We start from the raw sequence: 17,320 nt of genomic DNA, 5'->3' as shown, positions 1-17,320 counted from the left end.
AGACCTGCAGCAGCAGCATTGAGTCCTGTGAACCACCCAGTCCTCAGAAAAGATGTGGGGAGTGGATGGGCTGTAGTTTCTCAGCAGAACTTCCCTTTTGAAAGCGGCCCAATCTCTAGAGCCACCCTCCCGCCAGGGCAGCCTGGCTGTTCCCCATCCACTCTGTTCCTTCCTCCCCCTGAGCTTGAAGCAAGGAGGGCCTTGGCCCCATGGGTGCCACTCAAGGGCGGCCCAGAGGCTGGGCACTCAGAGCTGAGAGGCGGGATCAGGGTGGCGTGACCCCTCATTGGGATGAACAGCTTGACAGCTGCTGAGCACAGGATGGAGAGTGGGGGCAGGCTGACCTCTGGGGGGAACCTACTGCCTCTTGGTACTCTTGCTGTGTGTACTTTGAGTTGTGTACTCAGGGTCTGAATGAGATTTGCAGGGGGAGGGGCATTAGGAAAGGACAGAGGTTTGGGACTAGGAAGATCTCGCTTCCTTTCCCCAGGAGCCTGGGTGAGACCAGCTGCAAGAGCCTGACGCTACCTGGGGACTGCCCATGCCCTGGCCTCCTGCCCATCTCTGGGGAAGCTTCCCCACCCCTCCTGCACCCCCCAGAGGCTGAGGCAGCTTCAGCACCCCATGCCCCAGCATGTCCCACGGTCCCCGGGCCATACACAGTCCACACCAGCTGGTCACGATGACTGGTTACCTGCTCTCCTGCTTGGTCCTGGGTGTACCGTGGTCAAGAGGAAGAGGAAGAGGAAGCTGTAGGCAGATGTGTGGTGGTCACAGTCAGAGGCCTGGGAGCCTCAGCGTCCCCCAGGGTTTCCTGTCCACGGTGCCACTGCTCCACGCAGGCCCCAAACCCAATCACAGGGGCCTGGCCTGGAAATAACTTCTCTGCTTTGGAGAGAGGAGCCTGGCACGGGACCTGGCTCAATAGCCGGGGGCCTGTGGAGCTCAGCAAGGCACCAGAAGCGCTTAAGATTTGTGCATTTCAACAAAGTTACAACTCAACAAAAAACAGATTCAACCAGAGGCCAGTGGTCTGCATACCTGGAAAAAGAATCAGGCTGGGCGTGGTGGCTCACGCCTGTAATCCCAGCACTTTGGGAGGCTGAGGCGGGTAGATCACCTGAGGTCAGGAGTTCGAGACCAGCCTGGCCAACATGGTGAAACCCCCGTCTCTACTAAAAATACAAAAATTAGCTGGGCATGGTGGCAGCTGCCTGTAATCCCAGCTACTTGGGAGGCTGAGGCAGGAGAATCGCTTGAACCGGGAGGTGGAGGTTGCGGTGAGCCGAGATCACACGACAGCACTGCAGCCTGGGCAACAACAGTGAGCCTCCATCTCAAAAAAAAAAAAAAAAAAGAAAAGAAAGGAAAAAGAAAAAAATCAGTACAGCATCAAACCACTTCTCAACCTCACCCCAGGCCCATCTCCAGGGATGTATAGAGGTGGTGGTGGGAAGAGGGCGGCCTCTGTCTGGCACTGCCCTTTGGTGTCTCTGATGAATCCCAGATAATTACCAGGGATAGCATCATGGATCAGGATGGGGTGGGAGGCGGGTAAAGGGTGCCTGCCTCAGAGAAGCCCCACGACCATGACAATGGTGCCGCACGGCGGGGAAGGTCAGAGCCCTGAGCTGCAGGTGCATCCTTGCTTGGAGCCAGTTTCCTGGCCATGAAATGGGAACACAGCGCTCCAGCCTGCCCTGTACTCCTCAGGCTGCTGGGAGGCCTAAAATGAGATCAGAGATGTGAATGCACCTGTGCAACCTTCAGGGCTGTTTGAAGGTGTTTGTTGAACTCCCACCATGTACACATGTGAATCTATATGCCTCACAGCTCAGAGAGATGAGGTCACTTGCCTGTAAGAACCCACATCTGTCCACCATATTGAACCCCAAACTCCAGCCCACTGTTCAGTAACTCCCTGGGGGGGGGGGGACCTCTGCTAGCCTTTCCCCTTGTTTTTTTTTTTTCTGTCACCTCCGCTGCCAGACCCCCTTAGACCCTTCCTGGCACTAATTAGTTGTTAGTTTTTCAAAGAGCTAACTCCCTCCTTCTTGCAAAGTGAGAGGAAACAGGGAAGCTTGTCAACTAACCAAGTACCAAAGTAGTTAGAAACTCCCAACAGAAGGAATGGGGCTTCCTACCTCTCTGGGGATGAGGAATTGAGTGCTGTGTGTAGGTGCTGCATGTCAACACAGCTGAAGGCAAGGTCTACTGGCCAGTACTGGCCTAGCCTGGACCCAGGTGTGCCCAATATATTCCTATCTGGCTCCAGGGCACCCCAAACCCCAGCACCTTCTCTCTGCTCCGACTCCTGATGGCTCACCTGGCTTCAGAACCCTGGCTCCAGGGCCAGGCCGGAGGCCCACGCCTGTAATCTCAGCACTTTGGGAGGCCGAGGTGGGCAGATCACCTGAGGTCAGGAGTTTGAGACCAGCCTGGCCAACATAGGGAAACCCCGTCTCTACTAAAAATACAAAAAATTAGCCTGGTGTGGTGGTGCACACCTGTAGTCCCAGCTACTCAGGAGGCTAAGGCAGGAGAATCACTTGAACCTAGAAGGCAGAGGTTGCAGTGAGCCGAGATTGCACCACTGCACTCCAGCCTGGGGCGACAGAGTGAGACTCCGTTTCAAAAAAAAAAAAAAAAAAAGAAACCTAGCTCCACCTTGGCTCTGTCCCCACCCCCTACCCATCCCTGGTTGTCTGTCCCATAACTGGTTGGCCCCAAGTGGACACACTGTGACCCTAAAAACTTAGGGTGGCAGGGAGGGGAGTGAGCAGAGGCTGGACAGAATGGAGCTGGGGTGAGCCAGATGGTGAAACTTAGCCCTGGAGCAGGCGGGTTGTGGGGAGGTGCTTGAGGGGGGTCCCACAGTCCTGCTCCTAACTCCCAAAGTGGCTGGAGCCAGGGGATGCAAATCAGGCAGTGGGACCCAGCAGCCAGCAAGGGGTGCAGTCGGCAGCCCCCTAAAGAAGCTGCTCTCCTTGGAACCCAGGAGAAGTCTAAACTGTCTAATCACAAGCAGCCCCTGTCGCCATCTGATGTTGGCTGCTAGAACTGCCCGCTTTCTTGGACAGGCAAATCTGTTCCTATCTCTGCATGTCTAGAAGTGGAGAGGCATCTGTATGCGGATCCTTCCAGATTCCCCAGCCAGTAGACCAGGAATAGGGGAAGCCTCCAGCCCCTTTGGAAGATTATCTGAAGGCTCCAGAGGGTGAAGCCCTCCAAGAGAGAGGAGGAGTGGATGAAAGGAGAGAGAGAGGCGGAAGTCACAGGGGAGGGCTGGGTGCAGTGGCTCAAGCCTGTAATGCCACGAGATCGCTTGAGCCCAGGAGGTGGAGGCTGCAGACAGCTATGATCGTGCCCCTGCACTCCAGCCTGGGAGACGGAGAGAAACCCTGTCTCTAAAAAAAATTATAAAAATGTTTAAAAAGATGTCACAGAGGAGGAAATGGCACAGAGCCCAGCCTTCAGACCAGGCCACCCAGGAGGGACCAAGAGTGCCACAGCTTGGCCTCTGTGGTCTCTTGGGCTCCTGGTTGGCAGTCGAGGAGACCCAGGGGGCTCTCAATGCCCAAGAAGGCCTGTAGCCCTGAGGCTGACCTGGGACTGTCCAGCTGCGGCATTAGTGTAAGCAGGCTGCAGCACCGTGACTCCACTGCCTGCCTCCGCTGGACTGTTCCAGGAGAGGGGAGGGGCTAGGGTGCAGGTGGGGAGTTGGGGAACGCCTGCCTTGCCTCTAGGACTGAGAGGACAAAGACAGGAACCTGGGTTTCAAGCCTCCCTCCCCTGCCCCGAGTAAGGTTACATGCTTTACCTTAAGGCTCTGGGTTCAAGGGACACTGCCCCAGGGCTCCCAGCTGGCAGTGACCCCTTTGTGAACATGTGTTTTGGCCATGGGTGCAGGAACCCAAGGTTGCAACCTTAAATACTGCTGAGTGGTCGGGCGCGGTGGCTCACACCTGTAATCCTAGCACTTTGGGAGGCTGAGGCGGGTGGATCACTTGAGGTCAGGAGTTTGAAACCAGCCTGGACAACATGGTGAAACCCTGTCTTTATTAAAAATACCAAAAAATTATCCGGGCATGTTGGCAGGTGCCTGTAATCCCAGCTACTTGGGAGACTGAGGCAGGAGAATTGCTTGAATCCAGGAGGCAGAGGTTGCAGTGAGCCTAGATCGTGCCACTGCACTCCAGCCTGGGTGACAGAGCAAGACTCCATCTCAAAAAATAAAAAATAAATAAATACTGTTCAGATCTCTAGCTTCTAGAGAATAGGAGAGTCAACTTTTATCATGGGTAGTTTTGGGGGTGTATTAGTCAGGGTTATCTAGAGGGACAGAACTAACATAGATGTAGATATAAATGGGAGTTTATTAAGGAGTATTGACTCACGCGATCACAAGGTGAGGTCCCACAACAGGCCATCTGCAAGCACAGGCGCCAGGAAGCCAGTCCAAGTTCCAAAACCTCAAAAGCAGGGAAGCTGACAGTGCAGCCTTCAGTCTGTGGCCAAAAGCCCAACAGCCCCTGGCAAACTACTGGTGCAGGTCCAAGAACCAAAAGCTGAAGAACTTGGAGTTCAATGTTTGAGGGCAGGAAACATCCAGCACAGCAGAAAGATGGAGGCTGGAAGACTCAGCCAGTCTGCTCTTTACATACCTGCTTTTATGGTGCCCTCCCAGATTGAGGCTGGGTCTGCCTTTCCCAGTCCACTGACCCAAATGTTAATCTCCTTTGGCAACACCCTCATAGACACACCCAGGAACAATACTTTGCATCCTTCCATCCAATCCAGTTGACACTCAATATCAACCATCGCAGGAGGTCAGAGTGTATATGTTGGGGTGGGGACTCAGGGTGTAGCAAAAACAGCAGCGACCTGGAGAGAGCTCTGTGGGGTGAAGCAGAAAGAGACATAACTCCGATGCAGTTTCCCGGTCCCGCTGACCACATTTGCTTACACAGATTCTGGCAGAAGTCTCAAGCCTGGGTGCACATGAAAATTCTTCGGGGGCCTTTGGGGGTGGGCATGGTGGCCCACACCTGCAATCCCAGCCAGTCAGGAGGCAGAAGCAGGATGACGGTTTGAGCCCAGGAGTCCTAGACTGGCCGGGCAACACATGGAGACCCTGTCTCTAAAGAAGAATAATAAAAACATCCATGCCTGAGTCCATGAGTGGAGCCCTGGCAGAGATTCCACGCCCTGAGGAAGAGGGAGGGTGGGAGGGCACTGCAGTGGGAGAAAAGAGGTTTCAGACACCAGACCGTGCATAGGAGGGGGTGGAGGAAGTGCAGAAGTCAGCTGGCCATTCCACTTCAGGGAGATAGATATTCTCCAACCCCGGACTACCTAAGCTCTCTGCAGACAAGGAGGGGGTCCCTTCAGGGAGGACTCAGCATGACAAGTCCCAGCCTCCTGCTGAATCCTGCCCATAAAGTTGGTTCTGAAAGTGAATAAATGAATGAATGAATGAATGAATAGATGGTTGAATAGACCTCTTCTTTCTCCATCCCGATTGTCCCTGGCTCCCTTTCCCACCTGCCCCTTGTTATCCTGAGAGAGTCACATCTTATAAAGGCCCATCCCTCGCCTCCCCACCAGGCCTTGTTCAGGGACCCCTACCCCACCCCTACATGACCTCACACTTGGACGGGCCGCCCCAAACCAGGGGACCAGGACGCGTCCCCCTAGGTCCGCCGCTCCAACTGATATCTAAGCACCACCATGCCCGCTAATGCCGCCAGGTGGCGCTCAGTGCCCAAGCACTGCCAATTTGTTCAACAAACATTAATGGCTGCCCCCATTGAGCCAGGCACTGGGTCCAAAGATAGGGACATGAAGATAAAAATACCGCAATATGTCCTTTTCAGGAGCTCATGGTTTCATGGGAAACATGTAAACAAAGACGGGAAAACAAAGGATTGCCTTAAAAGGTGAGAGGCAGAAATCCCAGGGGCCTGGGTAGGAAGGGTCCCCTTCTATCAGACGCAGGGAAACGGCCGGAGACAGTGGCCCGGGGATCCTGGACACCAGCCCCATGCCTCCTTCTCAGCCCATTTGCTCACTCTCCCCCTTGAGGAATTCGGGAAGGAGAGTGAACAGAACCCTTGAAAAATACAGAAAAACGTCCAGCCTGTCCTCAAATTGGTCCTCAGTCGTGGGGGAAGCTGAGGGACCACAGCCTTAGATCTCTTGACTCTTCTCTCTCCTACCCCAACCCTGCACCACCATCCCTACACAAGCTCCCACCTCCACCACTGAAAAGGTGAGAAGGTGATGACTTGAAAGGCCTCCTGGTCACTCAATCACCCAGCTCCTTCTCCCGACTCCCCCAGGCAGTGGTGGAGGCAGCATTAACCCATCTCAGCCTCCCCTACAGTAGTGGGGCCCAAGTTTGACTGATGTAACAAAAACCTTGGGTACTGGCTGAGAATGCAGATTCTGGGGCCTGCCTCGGACCAGCTGAATAAGGCGTCTCTCCAGTTGGGGACTGGGAATCTGTCATTTTAACAAATGCATTCAGATGATTTCTAGAATCAGACAAGTTTACGAACTGGAGTGCACGGGGGTTATGAGAACACCTGGCACTTCACGGGTGCCCAGGAGAGCACCCTCTTAACCTTTCTGACTATGACCAAAGGAGAGAGTCCCCCACCGCAACCCAGGCCATCTCCCTGGCCTACTTTCTTTTTTTTTTTTTTTTTTTTTTTTGAGACAGAGTCTCAATGTGTCACCCAGGTTGGAGTGCAGTGACACAATCTCTGCCCACTGCAAACTCCACCTCCTGGGTTCAAGCGATTCTCCTGCCTCAGCCTCCCAAGTAGCTGGGATTACAGGTGAGCACCACCAACCCCGGCTAATTTTTGTATTTTCAGTAGAGACAGGGTTTCACCATGTTGGCCAGGCTGGTCCCAAACTCCTGGCCTCAATCAATTCCCCCGCCTTGGCCTTGCCAAGTGCTGGGATTACAGGTGTGAGCCATGATGCATGGCCAACCAGCCTCACTTTCAAAGCCAGGACACAGCTGTCCCCAGGTGACCAAAGTCTCCATCAGTGAACCCTCATCCCCATCACAGGGACATGAACACAGATGCAGGGATGGGGGTGACTTTGCCCTTGCAGACCTCAGAGCAGGTCAGTATCTATGGACACCGTCAAGTAGCTGAGGAATTGGCACACACAGTAAGAGATTCCCCTCAGAGACCCAGGACACCGGGCTGCAGTGAGTTGTGGAGATGGAAGCCTCAGATTGGAGGAGGTGACAGAACTGTGTGCCAGACAGACTTGGATACTAGGAGAGAGATCAGTGTGGGAATTGATGTTAATTAGAATGATGGCACGGAGCAGCCTTTGATAAATATGGATGAAAACCTGATGAACGAATGAATTAATGAGCCAAATGCTATTCCCATGTCTGTTGCTGTCTGCCCCATGGGACACGGCATGTTTTATAATGATGAGCTGCACGCTGAGAAACAGCACACCAATCTGCTCCACGGATGTAAATCTAATTCAGCCTTCGAAGAATCATTCAGCAAGGCTGGGTGGAGGGTGGGTGCCCCATGCCACATACATGCAACGAACACACACTCCCTGCCCCAGCCTCCTTGAAAACCCTCCCAAGGAGAGAATGAGTTGAAAATCTAGGCAGGCTAAAAGTTGGCCCATCTTTCTCAGGGGGAGAGATGAGGAAAGGGAGTGTGGCCGAGGGTAGCTCAGTCTGGTCTTTGTGAAGGCTGGGGCAGGGACGTCGCAGGCCACTGCAGCTGCTGGTGGGGGGCCACTGCTACCTCTGGCCCCTTTTCTTTCTTTCAGATGAATTTTTTTAAAAAAATATGTAATTTATTTTTATGGAAAAGAGAGAAAGGAAGGAGAGAGAGAAAAAGCAAAACGAGACAGAAAAAATCTTCTTGTCCCTCATCTGCTTGGTACCAGGGGATTCCCACCCCCACATCCGGCCCCCTTTCCCCCCTGCCCCTGGCCAACTCCCCCAATGGTCCACTTTAACATCTGCTATGGTGCCTTTTGTCTCTTTCCAGATTTCCTATGCAAATACAGTCAATTGTGAATACACAGGGGGAGGGGGAGCTACTAAAACCTCCCCCGTTAAGTCTGCAATTGGATTCTTCTGAAAATTCTGCTTTGCATGGCAGGGTGGCACGCAGTAGGGGTTGGGGCCAACAGTGCCCTGCCCCAGCCCTCTCACCACCTTCCTGGCTCTGATGACCGCTCCCAAATGGGCCTGGTGAAGGGACAGGGCGGGATCCTCCCCAGCTGGGACCGACTCCTTTTGTCTTTCCCACGCCCCACCCAGTGTGTGTGCGTGCGTGCGTGTGTGTGTGTGTGTGTGTGCGCGCGCCTAAGGGGTGGACCCTGTGGGCCAGGATGCCCCCTGACCTTCAGCCCTGACAGCCCCTGGGCTCACACGGCGGCCTCAGCCCAGCTTCTCTTGGGAACCTCAGGCTGCCCATGGACACCCAGTGCCTGAGTCTCTTTCCGGTGCCCCAGCTGGCCTGACTGCTAGTGATGGGCTTGTCCCCAGCATCCCCTGTGCCAGCACCCACATCAGGGTGGGGGCACCCTACGGTGAGAAAGCCTGGCAGGTCACATGCTGCCGAAATACTGTCAGGCCAAGGGTCACAGTTCCCAGGCCAGCCTGAAGCAGCTGGCAGCGTCGGGGAGAAGGGGAGGCCAGCGCCAGCTTCCTGGCTGCAGGGACCTCGAGCTCCAGGCCCCCAGCCCGTGTGGCTGCCTCAAATGCCCACCGAAAAACCCTCGGGGAGTGGGTTTCCACCCGGAGAGTTTGCCCCCAGGGGACGTTTGGCCGTGTCCAGAGACATTTGTGGTTGTAGGGTTAGGGGGCTGGCTGTGCTCCTGGCATCCAGTGGAGGGGGTCAGGGATGCCGCTCAATATCCTGCAGTTCCCGGGCCAGCTCCACTACACAGCGATCCGGCCCCACATGTCTCTGGTGGAGCCGAGGAACCCCGGCCTAGAGCCAGACGTAAGGCAGCGACAGGGCTCCCCGTGCCCTTGGCCTCACTACGTCCACCCGCGGAAACTCCATGACCCGGCGGGCCTCCGGAAGGGGATTCTTCCCTTGGGAAAAGGGGCCTGCTTCCCTGGCGTCACCCACCCCACCCCCGTCTCTGCAGGGCCTGAGAGACACAGGGGTAAATGCGGCCCCAGCAATCCCTAGCGGCTGCGAGGCCCGGCTCTGAGGGTGGGGAGGGGCGGAGCGCGGCGGCCCGGCCCCCAGGCTACAGCAGGAGCTGGGACAGCTGGCTTCGGCCGCGGCCCCGCGGCGAGGATCGGGTTGCAGGGGCCGGGGCGGGGCTTGGGGTGGGGCACGAGAGGCGGCCTCGGGTTGGCTGGAGCTGGGGTGGCCGGGCCCTCGCGGGAGAGGCACGTGGGCGCGCCGGCTGCTCGGGCCCACTCCCACCTCCCCCCACCTTCCCCACCGCCCCCCACGGCCCCCACCTCCCCCAACCCAGGTGCGTGCGGGGGAGTGGGCTGTCTGCGGGTGGGGTTCCGGGGCCCCGCCCCCTCTCCCAGCCGGGTCAGGTTAGGACGCTAGGTTAAGGACGGAGCGTAAAACCTTCCCTGGGCCCGGGCCCCCGCGGACCCTCTCCTGCCGTCGGTGGAGTTGGGGGTGAGGCAAGCCACCGTTGCCTTTAGGTAAATCAGGAGAAGGAGCCACTTCCAGGCCCCTGGCTTGGAGGAGTCTGCGGGGGTGAGGGGTCGGCGGATGGGGCGGACAACCGGTCTGGGACCGGCCCCATTCACCCCCACGGGACCCAACTTCTCTCTCCAAAGCACAGCCAGGCGGTCACCCTGTGTCTGCCCAGTTCTGCTCCAGACTTTGAGTCGGAACCCCTGGGGGTGCATCTGCGGCACAGCCCTGGGGCTTTAGGTCCCCTCTCCACTGCTGGGGACACCAACTCCAGGGCATAGACAGAGCTGGAGACCTCGGGGTGTATTTTACAGATGAGGAAACCCTTGCGGGGGCGAGGGGTCAAGGGAGCTGTCCAAGGCCACAGAGCTAGCTGGAGCCAGGCCCTGGTCCGAGATGCCCTGCCTGCCACGAAGGTGCCGCTTGGGAAGGGGATACCCGGGGAAGCTTGCTGCAGGCACCTGCGTGCTTAATCCCAAAACGCATTTGCTGGGACTCACATGGCCACTGCCACTTCAGCCCTCAGGCCTGACCTGGCAAAGGAGGGCAGGGACCAGATCGCTCTCATCTCCACTCCCTCCCGTCCACCCAGTGGACAGTGGACATTTGCTGGCAGAAAGCAGCTCCGTCCCAGCTCTTCAGCCTAGCTTCTTGGGCTTCCTGTGCACCTGGTGACCCTCCTAACCCCTCTGCTAGCCCTTCTCCCCTGCCAGTCAGGGCGCGGGCACTGCCAAGGGTCTCTCTCCTTAGCATCCTCTTCCAATCGCGGCAACCTGCCAAGCCACCCACTCTGGGGACCCAGGGCATGAGGCAGCATAGAGGGAAGGGAAGATGTGGCACCAGGAGGTGCCAAACTGAAATCTGGCCAGAAGACCTGCTTGTCTGGGCAGGAAACACTGGGCAGATGGTGCCTGGACGCTCTGCCTTGACTGTGACTTTCGTGGGGGTTACCTGGAGGGGACAGAACACCAAACACAAACTCAGGGGGCTGGTACCCCCATTTTTCAGATGAGAAGACTGAGGAAGGACCAAGGGAGCTGCCGAAGGTCACAGAACTACTAACAGCCAGGATGTGAACCCGCAGCCTCTGATTCCAAAGTCATATTTTCTGCGTGCTGCAGAATTGCCTCCTGCGACAAGGGCATGGGTCCCTGCTCCCCACCTCCTTCTCTGAGGGTACTGGTGTCTCCCTTTTAATCACCCGCACCCCAGAGGGACGCACCGCTCCAGCCTCTGCCTATCAACAACCTTTTTTCAAGGAGGATGAGGTCAGAACCGCACCCTGAGCCCAAGGAGGATGAGGTCAGAGCACTCCCGGTCTGGTGCAGATGCTAAATAATTCATGCAGCTGCTGTGAACAGGGGCTGCAGCTTCCTGGAGGGCCCAGAGTGGAGACGGCAGACAGGAAACAAATCCTGGTTCCTGGCACCTGTGCCTGACCTTGGCGCATCCTCCGGGGGCTAGTGAAAATGCTGCCCTTGGCGAGAATGGCTTGGAGGGCCAACAGACCCTTCCGAGCAGCACCCCCACGGGGCAGGCACTTAGCCTCTGTTGCTTGCTCTCTTCTATGAGCTGTGGGGGGCTGACGAACAAGTGCAGGGCCATGAGTAAACTGGAAAGCCAGGAAAGGCACTCGGCAGGCAGGTCTTCATGGCCCAGGGGATTTATCAGCCAATCCTGGTTCTGTGCACTGAGAATTTCACCCAATGGGTATCCTGGCTGCCTCTTCCAGCCATGCCAGGCAGCAACAGGGATACTTTTGGGGTCGCCTCCCTCCTCACCCACATCTTGTGTAGGTGTTAGAGTTCTCTGGCCTTGACTGGTTGAGAGCTCAGTGGTTTTTGGAGGCCTGGTTTTCCCCTTAAAATAAATCCCCAACAGAGAAAAAGGTTAGTTGGAATCAAACAGCCTTTGTTGGTGTAAAAAGCAAGAGGTCTAGCAGGGAAATACACATGAAAAAAATCCCAGAGGCAGGGTAGGGGGTGGGGGAGCAGGTACCTGGAATCCCAGCTACATGGAAGGCTGAGATGAGAGAATTGCTTGAGGCCAGGAGTTCGAGACCAGCCTGGGCAACGTAGCAAGACCCTGTCTCTAAAAATAATTAAAAAAAAAAAAAAACTAGTAACTCCCAGAATTTATGAACACACAGGAATTCAATGGCAGTAAGCCCTCACCCATGGAAGGTAAGGTCGTTTAATTCTGAGCAGTTATTAAGTCCAAAGTCCTTGGTTTGACAGTGGTGGGTGTGAGATTTCCCATAGTGTTGGCTGGATGATGGTGAACCTGTGACAGGCTCTGCCTCTTCTAGTTTTTTTCCATTCAACGCTTGTTTGTGATGCCACTCGACCACCTCAAAGAAGCTGCCTCTCTCCTCCTAAGAACTCATCTAACTTCTTCTCCACTTGGCCCGGGCGGGAGTAAGCAGGGCCAGTGGGTACTCCTGAATACAGGCAGGCCTGCATCTTTTAGGATCCCATCCCTCCCTGAGCCTCACGCGCAGACCCCCAGAGGACTCAGGCTATACACAAACCCACGTCCACTGGAGACTGCAGCCTCTGGGCATCAGGCCCTGCCGGGGACTCCTTTGAAATTATCACATAGGAAAGCAACACAGCGCCTTGATTCACTAAGGGATCTTGGGGCCGCTAAGCTAGACCAAGAGCAGCGTGAGGTCCACAGAGCTCCCTGCTTCCCTTCCACTGGAGGGAAATAACATTCTGTTCATGGACTTCAGCAGGCAACACAGAGAGGTCGGGGGCCACAGTCAGAGCTGCAGTCCTACTCTGCAGGGATCGCTCACCCAATTTAGCTCTGGAAAAGTACGCCAGTGACAAAGGCACAGGCTGCTGGGGATGGGAGTAGCACCGGCGAGCTGTGGGACTGACTACAGGGCACCTCCCCAGAGAGCTGCTCTGGTCGTCACCCTCCACCCCGGCACCCAGAGGTGCTGCTGGGCTGGGGACTGAGCTTTAGGGCCCACTTTGGATAAGGGCAGGAAAAACCTCAGGAAGACAATGCTATAGAGAGCTCATTTTCACGAGCCTGGAGCTGTGCCCATCTCTGTCTTTGGTGCCAGCATCATGGAGGTCCTGAGAAGACCCCCTCTTTGCTGGGTGACCGTCAGGACCCTCTGGAGCATGTCCGAGGGCTCAGAATACAAGAGGCTCCTCCAGTGATGAACCAGCGCCAGCATATCCAGGTGCTGCCCAAGATGAGGTAGAAACAACACATCTGCCCATCAGGAAATAGCACAGTCTTTAGTTCTGGATCCCGCTTACCTGAGGATCCCGCTTACCTACTTACATATCTGCCCATTAGGAAACAGCATAATCTTTAGTCCTGGATCTCGCGGGCCTCCCACGTCCCACAAGTCCCAGTCACGAGAGAGGCCTAGACTCCAGTTCATCTGGTCCAGGGCTCTCCACTGGTCCCTGAGAATGCAGTCCTGACCCCAACCCCATGTGTCCTAAGGTACTTCCAGGCCCTGACCAGAGATGTTGGAATAGCCACAGCAGGCCCCTACTGCATTCCCAGAACCTGTGAGATCCAGGTAATCAGGGCCATGGACACCTGTTCCTGCCACAGGAGCCACCTTGAACCCCAGATGCCAGCGTGGCCGGCCATTCCTAACTCCTTAGTGAGCACTCCATGAGGTACTGCTGGATGGAGAGAGCTGCCCTCATCTCAGCAGGCTCATCCTCATCCCAGATGGTGAGGGGCACTGCGGGCAGAGTGCAGGCAGGGCTGGCCCTGGCTTGCTTGTGGAAACTGCTTTGTGGAAGATGGGGATGGCTCAGGGGTTCTTGAGTGAAACACCCCAGGGGCTCAGATCCGGGACCCACAGGCCGTGGAGAGAAGCAGTGTGCCCAAGCCTCGGGCTGAGCTCTGCCCCCATCTCAGTGGCCTTCCACAGTCCAGGTGGTGGCAGGAGGCCCTGGTGAGAAGGGCAAGGGCCAACTTCTGCCCTGGCTTGGCTCCAAAGACTCATGGAGGAGATCCATCTAGGCAGAGGGTGGGACAAGCCAGTGCCAGACACCAAGATGGCAGGGCCAGGAAGGTCCAGAGTCAAGATGGGGCACTGAGGCCTGTTGTTCACAGAGGGGAAGAAGGCAATCTGAAGAACCACAGCTTGGGGACACAGGGACTATGATTTGGGGGGAGGGGGGCGTGTCAAGAGGGGAGTCGGAGGCAGCCTGGGGGCCCGCGGACAGCTCCTTGTAGCTGCAGCCACCTGGGGACCAGGAAGATGGGCTGGGCAGGAAAGGGAGGTGGCCCTAGGTGCTCCAGTCCCACACTCAGGGCTTCAGGGGGGCCCACTCGGTCCACTGCTTCAGGTCGGTGGCCTCCGGCCCCTCCCAGCTCCAATGACAAGGATGGGAAAGGTGCTGGGCCCGGTCCAGCCTGGGTACAGAGGAATGAGGATCAGGATGCCGTGCAGTCCCGGGAAGAGGGCTTCTACCATCTCGTTTTACTTTGTGGGGACTGAGCCTAAAGTGACCAGAAAGAACAAGAGTCAAAGGGGACTCTACTGCGCGGGGCCCAAGAACTGGTTTTTACTTAAAAATAGTGTTTCAGTCCCCAGGAGGCTAATGCAATCTGAGCATAGAAGGAGAATTTTGGGAGAAGTTTATTTTTTTTTCCCAGCAAACTTTCTCTCCCCTTCAAGTTTATTTTTTTTTTTTCCCAGCAACCTTTCTCTCCCTTTCAACAAAAACATTTTTTCCCCTACAACCGGTATCAGAAAATAGCTTCTGACTAGTTGGGGAGAAACATTCCCAAGCCTGGGAGGAGCAGGCTCCCCGGGGCCGGCCTGGCAGCCCCCTGGCAAAGTCTTGAGCCAGCGTCCAAAGGTCAGGACCCTGCTGTCTCAACCACATGGCTGGAAGTGCCACCCACTGGACTGGCTTACCCAGGGTGGGCCACGGAGAAAGGCTGCTGGACGTCAGAGTCTTAGGAAAACCTGGTTGGTGTTGGCCTGGCCTCTCTGGGTCAGTTCGCTTACCTGTAAAAGGGGGCGGTAGAACTACTCTGAGGCCCTGTCTCACCCCAAAATGGTACAGTTCTGGGATTCTGAGTCTGGAAAAGGGATAGAATACTAGTCCTTCCCACCTTCCAGGGCAGCCTTGGGGATTAAAATGAGCTGATGGGCCGAGAGTGGTGGATCATGCCTGTAACCCTAGTACTCCAGGAGGCTGAGGTGGGCAGATCACTTGAGGCCAGGAGTTCAAGACCAGTCTGGGCAACATGGTGAAACCCTGTCTCTACTAAAAATACAAAAAGTTAGCCAGGTGTGGTGGCACATGTCTGTAATCCCAGCTACTCAAGAGGCTGAGGCAGGAGAATCGCTTGAACCTGGGAGGCGGAGGTTGCAGTGAGCCGAGATTGCGCCACTGCACCCTAGCCTGGGCAACAGACCAAGACTCTGTCTCAAAAAAAAAAAATTAAATTAAATTAAATTAAAAAATGAGCTGCTGAGGAAAGGCTTTTGCTTAGTATAAGTACCGAGCAAACTGACTTTCTTTTTTTGAGACAGAGTCTCGCTCTGTTGCCCAGGCAGTAGTGTAATGGTGCAATCAAAGCTCACTGCAGCCTCGACCTCCCGGGCTTAAGAGATCCTCCCACCTCACCCCCTTGAGTAGCTAGGACTAATGTCTGGCTAATTAAAAAAAATTTTTTTTTTTGTAGAAACAAGGTCTCACTATGTTACCCAGGCTAGTCTGGAACTCCTGGGCTCAAGCGATCCTCCCACCTTGGCCTCCCAAAGTGCTGGAATTACAGGCATGAGCCATCGCGCCCCGCATAAATGGACATTTTAATGACCGCTCGGGAATGAAACCAACCAGGACCTCGCCCAACCCTTTGCACTTTTGTCAACCCATTTGTAAACAATTCCTGACCCTCTCTAGGCCATTCCTTTGCACGTATCACACGGTGTGATCTCAAAGCATGGAGCAGAATGAGTCTCCACTTTGTCCGCTATGGGATCTTCACTGTCATTCATCCCAGGAGAAGCTGAAATGAGTTCATCTTCCCTTACACACAGAGCCACCTGCTCAAGGCCCACCTTCCCAGTCCTGTCCCCACAGCCACTGGAGGGGGGTTCCCAGAGGAAAGCTGCCTGGCCTCAGACAAGCCCAGGTGCGGGACTGCATCCTAGGCATGCACTGAGCCTGGGTGTTCATTCTGATCGCACACAATACAGACAGAGGACCTGCTAAAGAACCACTCACTGGGGAGAGGCATCAGCTACTTAATTGCATAGGAAAAATCTGCAGCAGCTTTAAATGTGAGCTGGATTTGGAGGGAAGAAAGAGAAGTCACCCACAGGCCATGGTGGAGGAGACGTTCATCAGAAACCAGGAGCCCAGGTCAGAAACCACAATCCCAGAGCGAGAGTTAATAAAGCAGAAATGTATTTATTAGGCACCCTTGTTCCTCACAGAGGAGCAAGATCCAGGCCTGAGCGCCTGGGAAGTCTCTTGAGGTTGCAGGAATCTCCAGAGAAACATAGGCGCTGCCCAGCCACCACCCCGAGAACACTATTTGGCTGGAGTGTGACCGCCGAGGTGATCCTGGCAGGAGGCTGGGGTTGGCTCCTCGACTCCACAAACACTGAGGAGTGGGTGGGGACACCCAGGACACCCACCCAAACACTGGCAGAGAGGGAGGCCCTTCCAGATCTGGGGCACATGTTGCTGAGCCTGCCAGGGGGAGGAGGAGCCTGGAGAGTCCCTTGCCCGGGGCCAGGTCCTCAGGGCCCTCCCCAAATCCGCCCGCCTCTCCTGGCCACCGCTGACTCAGTCCCACACGTAGGGGTTTCTAAAGACCTGAGAGTTCTTGCCGTCTTTCGGCGGTGTGGCCGCCTGGTGGCTCTGGGCCGAGTACATGTCTTCAGCCCGCAGGGTCGAGTTGGCACTGCCCATCACCTGGCTGTTGGCGGTGGCCCGTGGGAGGATGATGTCGTAAGCAGCTCCTTCGGACTGGAAGGAAGAACAGGCGGCCTCACAGTCGGGGACTGGGAGCCAGGTTCCGCCGGGGCGGATGCACAAACACTTCCTGCAGGGCTGGGACTGCCAGATCCCCCCCAACTCCCCCCTCGGCTCCTCTGCCCCCTCTGGCTGGGCCCCAGGAGCAGCCTGGGACAGCCAGGCCTGAGCCCCTTATCTCACCCTGCCTCTGGGCATGGGAACGAGGCCCCTGCTGACCTTGGATGGTGCTGGGGCTTCACAGAGGGGGATCCCCTTCTCAAAACCCTCCTGCTTCCAATTGTTTAGGGAAATGCTAGGGCCAGTGGAGAGTCAGCCACAGAGAGCTGCTACTACCTGTCTGACATAGCTCCCAGGCCCCCTTCCTCCAAGAATCTTTTTTTTTTTTTTTGAGACGGAGTCTCACTCTGTCGCCCAGGCTGGAGTGCAGTGGCGCGATCTCGGCCCACTGCAAACTCTGCCTCCCGGGTTCACGCCATTCTCCTGCCTCAGCCTCCCGAGTAGCTGGGACTACAGGAGCCCGCCACCGTGCCCGGCTAATTTTTTGTATTTTTATTAGAGACGGGGTTTCATCATGTTAGCCAGGATGGTCTCAATCTCCTGACCTCGTGATCCACCCGCCTCGGCTTCCCAAAGTGCCGGGATTATAGGTGTGAG

The 17,320-nt window shown here is 55.9% G+C and overlaps 1 protein-coding gene across 7 annotated transcripts in view; it reads right to left on the bottom strand.

Annotated features, from left to right (window-relative positions):
• Positions 1 to 4,410: 4,410 nt before the first annotated feature.
• Positions 4,411 to 17,320, bottom strand: part of GPRC5C (G protein-coupled receptor class C group 5 member C) — a 34,277-nt gene continuing 21,367 nt past the window's right edge. For 3 of the 7 annotated variants that reach the window (XM_009433203.4, XM_009433207.5, XM_009433206.4), the window contains exons 4-6: positions 16,505 to 16,657; positions 14,587 to 14,679; positions 11,830 to 14,165 (exon numbers count right to left, since the gene is read on the bottom strand). In XM_009433203.4, coding sequence (XP_009431478.2) covers positions 14,620 to 14,679; positions 16,505 to 16,657 — 213 coding nt within the window. In that variant the 3' untranslated portion in view covers positions 11,830 to 14,165; positions 14,587 to 14,619. Of the gene's footprint in view, positions 4,897 to 11,829; positions 14,166 to 14,586; positions 14,680 to 16,073; positions 16,658 to 17,320 lie in introns of those variants that run through there. The other 4 variants (XM_063799925.1, XM_054670033.1, XM_054670032.2 and 1 more) reach the window with 3 other exon arrangements.

The sequence above is a fragment of the Pan troglodytes genome, chromosome 19, assembly GCF_028858775.2.
Source record: "Pan troglodytes isolate AG18354 chromosome 19, NHGRI_mPanTro3-v2.0_pri, whole genome shotgun sequence".
In the NCBI taxonomy this organism is placed as follows: Eukaryota; Metazoa; Chordata; class Mammalia; order Primates; family Hominidae; genus Pan; species Pan troglodytes.
This window is presented reverse-complemented; position numbering and strand designations above follow the sequence as displayed.